This window comes from Convolutriloba macropyga, chromosome 13 (genome assembly GCF_964194025.1).
Source record: "Convolutriloba macropyga chromosome 13, txConMacr16.3, whole genome shotgun sequence".
Classification (NCBI taxonomy): domain Eukaryota; kingdom Metazoa; phylum Xenacoelomorpha; order Acoela; family Convolutidae; genus Convolutriloba; species Convolutriloba macropyga.
This window is the reverse complement of record NC_134480.1, coordinates 5,986,369-5,992,788: the sequence shown is the minus strand read 5'-3', so window position 1 is coordinate 5,992,788 and position 6,420 is coordinate 5,986,369. Positions and strand designations below refer to the sequence as shown.

Here is a 6,420-nt window from a genome sequence, read left to right as displayed (position 1 = left end):
GTTTAAATTAAGACGAACCGATTAAAATAATACGAAACTATTGAATAATACAAAACAGTTAGTTGAACACGAAACGATCAGATTATTACGAACCGATTAAATTAATACGAAACTATTGAATAATACAAAACAGTTAGTTGAACACGAAACGATCAGATTATTACGAACCGATTAAATTAATACGAAACGATTAAATTAATACGAAACGATCGAATTAATAAGAACCGATTAAAATATTACGAAACGATTAAATTAATACGAAACGATCAAAGTAGTACGAACCGATTCAAATAATACGAAACGATTAAATTAATACGACACAATCAAATTAATGCGAACCGATCAAATTAATACGAACCGATTAAAACAATACGAAACGATTAAAATAATACGAAACGATCAAATTACTACGAAACATGTACGCGCATTGTGACACTGGACTGGACGTTGAAAGGTTCGGGTTGCAACTGTAGATACACCCAACCATTTTTACGAAAAATAATGGTTTCAGACGAAACTCAGCTAATACTCAGACATTGCCATTAGGACAGTTGGCTACTTTTCAGACTGATGTGGTTTGCCTATCTCGATGTTCCGTTTCCAAGTTTTCCCTCTCGAGCAGTTCTTGATAGGTATCGGCTCCAACTTGCCCGTCGTTATCATCTCTGAAATCTGGAATGAAGAATGGGACAGAGTTTCCACCAGAGGGCACCAGAAAATGCACCGTTCCTTGGCTCTTCCGGTAGTACTCGATGAAGGGTTTAACCTGCAGAAGTTGCGCCTGAAACCAAAATTTGTTTGTTGCCAAATTGACTTTCTTTCGTATCATTAGGCTTCATTAATTTAGACAAGTTAGATAAGCATGTACGTTGACATTAATTAGATCTGGATTGAGCTTATTCAAGTCAACGATCTAAAAACTCGCAGAAATTGACGATTTGAAGTATTAAAAACATTGAAGCATTAAAAACGCAATTAAAAAACACTTTAACTCAATTGGGAGTAAAAATATGCATTGACTTTTTTGCTGTGACCTATCAATAAGTTGAAAGAAACAGGTTTCAGTCTTCTTCAAACTCACGCCGAAATGAAATCTACCCTAGTCCAGACCTGTAATTTGGAAAGACCTATTAACTGCAGGTTGGGTGTTTAATATTGAAATAAATTACACGGCCGAGGACACTAGTTAAATACATAAGTCAAGCCAAATCCTTTTCATATGCAAAATGAGGCAACTAAAAAGTTCCGACAACATCTGGGTTTGATTTCGTGACCTTTTTACAATCTTACCCAATGCTTAACCAATCAAGCCACATTGTCCTTAACTTTGAAGCAAAATGAAAACAAGTCATTATAACTGTCGCGAGCGTAATTCCAGGACATGTTTTAATGTCCAGCCGAATTCCAGAACACCTTTGTCCAGCCGAATTCCAGAATACTTTATTGTCCAGCCAAATTCCAGGACGCATATTTTAGTTCCGGCCAAATTCGAGGACGGTTCTTTTAGTTCCAGCCGAAGTCCAGGGTATCACATTAGGTCCAGACAAATTCTTTTCATACTGAATATCTGTCGAGGAAAGTCTTTTCATACACTAAATCTGTCGAGGACGGTCTTTTAATTCCAGGTCTGGACTAGGGTGGTATCCAGCAAAATCACTATATAGGCTGTTTTACCACTTCTAGCACACAATTTGATCCTCCATTAGTTAGTTAGATAAAAACATGACCCCAGATAAACTGCAGGCAGAAGCAAAATACAACTCAGCTCAATTTTATGGAAAACATTTTTGACGAAATCGTAAAATCCATGAGCTTTTTCTTCAAGAAATTTATACATTGGCCTCAATTCCACGTTCATAGGGTTTATCTTGAATCATTTGAATTAGTCTGTTGGGTAATTAAATTAAACCAAACAAACAACTCACCAATTCCATCCGACTAAATGGATGTATAAAAGTCCACGATAAGACCAAATTTCGCCATGCTATAAGAGCGTGTCTACAACAGTTAGTCGATTCGAATTCAAGCAAATATTTTAGCGAAAAAAATTTTCAATAATCATAAAATAACTGGATAACTCTCTCGTTAAATAGGCAAAAATCCTGCATATTTGCTAGAACATTCTCATATTAGGTGAAAACCCTGTTTGGAGCTTACAGAGTAACACCAGTTTTTGGTCTGAAAGCTTGTGAGTGGGCATAAAACGTATATATTGTGCCAACTTCGCAAAAAAACCCAGTTGAGCACATGTGGTTCTCAGAACAAAATTCTTGGTCATTCAAACATCGTTGCTAATTCTGATAAAATTTTCTTTAAAAAAGTCATTAGGATGAGCATATCATAATAATGACTTGTCGCCTTAAGAATTAGATAATTTTTATCGCCGTTTCAACGTCCCAGTTTCAAATTTAATCTTCAGCAAGGAAAATGGCTGAAGACTATAACAAAATTATTGCGTATAATAAAAGCAATAAGGCAGCAGTTGTTATTTAAAGGAACGCAGTAGGGCAAAAATAAAAATCGTCTAGTCTATCATATGGTAAGCCCTGACAAACTGGGCTTTATTTGTCTATAAATCTGGGAGGACAATGCGCAATCAACGTTACTTACCCGTATGTATCTACGCATCGCAGCAATCCCCCGCCACGAAGGCAGGATGTTGGGCACACAGGTCACCAAGGGAATCGCAGAACTGACCATGGGTACCGCCTCCATAATTGTCGCTTTTGAATGTGGAGCACTCTCGCTGTTATGATCCCCCTCCTCCTCCGGATCTGAGCCACGGATTAGGAACAATTTGTAGTCTGCCCCTTCCAGACGACGCACAAGATCTTCCAGGCTCATTTGGTCTCCGCATTTCTCAACAATTGCCCCCACGATGTAGCGACATCAATTTGAAGGAACCCGTGCAGACACAGTATATCAGTAATTTCGGAAACACCAAAAATGAAACAATTCTAGCAAGATTCGAAATTTTTATCACAATCTTGTCAGATGTTTAGATGGTGGAAAAAATCAGTTTTTCTGCATAAACTTGTTTTTGGGGTAGTTTGGATCATTCAGAAAAAGTTTGTTCCGTAGTGCGTTGAATGGGGATCCCACGTCACGTGAAGAGCACTTATAAAACATTCAATGCCCTCATTTGCTTGTTTTGAAGTTTGGCAAGCAAAACATTCGTGAAAATTGTTGAAACCTGCAGTCAGTTATTTCATTACAATTCATTTTTTCATTTCTTACACAAGATGGGATAATTCATATCTTCGATTTTTCATGCAGACAGGATAAAGGTAAAAAAGAACAATGCAAAGACAAGTTTCAGTGGCAATTGTTTTTTGCTGAACGGATGGATCTTCAATTGACGTTGGTCACAGTTAGAGAGTTTTGTTCGATCTAGTATTTTTTTTTTCAGTCGACTGCATTTTTCAGTATCAATAAGTGCAAACGTGAATGTCAAGTAAATCTAAAGAGATGTAGGTTACAGTCTGTGCTCGCCAAATTTCTATCTGATTAAATTTTTCTTTATCTCATGTAACGATGAAGTGAGATTTTCAGTGCGCCGGGGGGGGGGGCAAAAGTTGGCAAAGTTGGCCAATTTTCATGCAAACCCCCGCCCCGCCCCCGGTTCAGGGAGGGGATTCAAAGCGTTAACCAGGGGGGGGGGTGATGTCTTTGGTAACAGATTCGTACATTTTGCGGGTTGTCATAGTAAATCCCGATCGTGTCACTGTAGGGCGCCAGTTTTCGCAAGCGTGATAAGTTGCCAAATCTCGCCATGTAGGAACCAGTGTACACTTTGTACGCCACAACCCGGGGGATATTTAACAGGTGTTTCTTCTCCATGCTGATCTCTATCCTGGCAAACATTCCAGAATAAACCAGATAAAAGAAAATAAACCCACTCCGAAAGTCACAGAGCAGCTGGTGACAATGAATTCAACGTCAGTGAAGTCCATTTTAAACCTGAAATCTATCAGCAACATTTTTGTCAGCAGTTTGTTTGGCAAGATGATGCAAAAAGAACCATAGCTGGGTTATCAATAAGTTAACCGCAGCGCTTTTTATAACTTATTCGATTGTTTTTTTTACACCATGCAATGGTAGTTCCCGGTAAAACCCTTACCTTGTTCGAACCCCGTACGTGTTTAATATGTTAAAATTCACCCCCGCTGTGTAATTGTGTAGTGTGACAAATCGCTATACGCTATTTCAATAAACATCATAACGGGACTCGGTGCTTGTTGATATATCAAAAAAAACATAGAACGTGCTATCGAACAAGTTTTGCAGAGTAGAGCTGGGATTCAATTCTGAGCTTAATATTCCGGTATTTTTTTGAAAACATGCAAGCAGACAAAACTATTCTGCCGGCGATATAGTTTCAAATCAAGCGCAATTTTTTTTAATATCACCAATGTGATTAGTCAGTCCAAGATGCTATCGCTTGTCTCGGGATCAAATTTCAAACTTAAAGTCTCCAGAGATCAGCTTTCTGTTTTTCGTTAGTTTTCCGAACGTTTGCTTGCGTTGCAACTTTCTGGGACCCAATATCAACTTTACGAGACGCTCAACTTCATTTTGTCGGCAAATTTAACGAGAGGCCCATATGTGTCTGACGCTCACCTCTCTTCTAGTTACGCGCAGTTATAGCTTGTCCCATAAAGTTGAAATAAGCGAACGTTTCAAAAAGCCACAGGTTAGAGTTCGGAGGTCACAATTCAAATATAAAACATGTAGAAAAAATTGATCAATGATAACTTAATGGAGAAAACGTTGACATTCAAATGAGCACATTGATGCTCAATTGCACGTTTTTTGGCGTTTTTTGAACCTTCGCTTATTTCATTTATTTCAACTTTGTGGGACAAACTATAAATCTGGTTAAGATTTCACTATAAAAGTGTACGAAAAGCGTTGAAAATGAACCAATTGTTTGAAATAAATTTGAAAACTTATGGGACATGATATTTATAGGTTGTCCCGTAAAATTGAAACTACCAAAAGTTCAAATACACTGTCCACGCATCGCTTATTTGCATGCTTAGTCGCATGGTTTGGCATTTAAACTTTCTGAGACAGACTAAAATGTTTTGAATCCTAAAAAGTTCTATAAAGTTTGCAAAGCACAAGGCAGTCAACTGAATATCAATATACCTGCATCTGCAAATTTTAAATTTGACCTTTGACCTTCGAAACGTCTGATAGCGTTGCAGCTCTATGGGACCAACTATAGTAAGTTATATAACGTTGCAACATAAGCGAAAGTTAGAAAAACTCCCGACGTGCAAATGAACAACGATGTGCTGATCTCTGCGTGTTTTCAATCTAACTCTGGCCTTTGCAACGTTCGCATGCGTTGCAGTCTTATGGGACGTACTCTATATAGGATGTCCAACAAAATTGAAATAAACAAAACGTGGCTGAAGGCAGTGAGCAGAGATCAAAAGTTCAAAGTTAACATTTGAAACGTGAAAAAAGAGTTGATATGAAGATACAGTCAGTGTCATAAGGTTGCAACGCTATCGAACGGTTCAAAAGTCAAAGTTTTAATTTAAAACATGGAGATATCTAGCAAAACACTGCCCATTTGCAAGCCCCGATCTTTTCCAATGTTGGCTCGCGTTGCAACTTTATGGTATTTTCTATACAGACCAAAAGATAGCGTTCAATTTACCAAACATTTGCTCAATTGTATGTTAATGCGTTTAGTGAACGTTTGATGATTTCAACTTTAAAGGACAGACTATATGAGAGAGTCTAACTGTCCTATAAAGATGAAATCATCAAACGTTCAATAAACGCATTGACATACAATTGAGCAAATATTTGGTCAATTGAATGCTATCATTTTTGAGTGTAGCTCAATTTCATCTGTTTTTACGTTTGAAATGGGTAATTTCACCCTTTTGAACTTTTTTTTCGCTGATTTTAGAAACCCTTGTTATTATTTGAACCAATTAAGTTCAAAACTTGACCTTTCATCCATCTGCTGGGATTTCTACTTTATGCTACTATTTTAGTCAGTTATGCAAAAACAAACTAGTCTTGGTATTTACAGTATTGAAGCTTTAGAGCAAGTCCAGAACAAAAAAAACTTGCAAAATCTCGCTTTGTTAAATAGTTGAAAAAAGACATAACGCAGCAAAAGGTCCTCCCGCAGCAGTTTCGGCTTTATATAGTTTTAGGTTTTTTACAGTTGCAAATTTGTCCAACTTTCAACAGAGAAAAGTCCTCGATCAAAGACTGTAGTTACATTGCGACATGAGTGTAATTTTCAATGAACTTTTCTCTTCGTCTTAGTCAAAAAACGCATAAAATATCAGAAAAAAACTTGCCTTCAATTAGAATTACCGCAAATTAAATACTTCAGGTTCTGAATCTGAAAAGCTTTGAAAGTCAAGCAAATTAAGAAATCAAAAAGAA

General features: G+C 37.3%; 1 protein-coding gene across 1 annotated transcript; it reads right to left on the bottom strand.

The window, feature by feature from the left end:
- Window positions 1–338: 338 nt before the first annotated feature.
- Window positions 339–3,965, bottom strand: LOC142352303 (uncharacterized). The gene is made up of 3 exons (XM_075404835.1): window positions 3,688–3,965; window positions 2,611–2,859; window positions 339–781 (listed from the first exon to the last, which is right to left on the bottom strand). Exons 1-3 carry the CDS (start codon window positions 3,862–3,864, stop codon window positions 563–565), a joined length of 645 nt encoding a protein of 214 aa, XP_075260950.1. The 5' UTR covers window positions 3,865–3,965; the 3' UTR covers window positions 339–562.
- Between the last annotated feature and the right edge of the window lie 2,455 nt (window positions 3,966–6,420).

What these genes read in the sequence shown, in the direction of transcription:
- LOC142352303 (XM_075404835.1), bottom strand. Translation starts at nt 3,864, where the DNA reads ATGTTTGCCAGGATAGAGATCAGCATGGAGAAGAAACACCTGTTAAAT. An exon ending in ACTATGACAACCCGCAAAAT is followed by an intron (nt 2,860 to 3,687) that starts GTACGAATCTGT and finishes GCAATTGTTGAG; the next exon opens with AAATGCGGAGACCAAATGAG. An exon ending in CGATGCGTAGATACATACGG is followed by an intron (nt 782 to 2,610) that starts GTAAGTAACGTT and finishes TTTTGGTTTCAG; the next exon opens with GCGCAACTTCTGCAGGTTAA.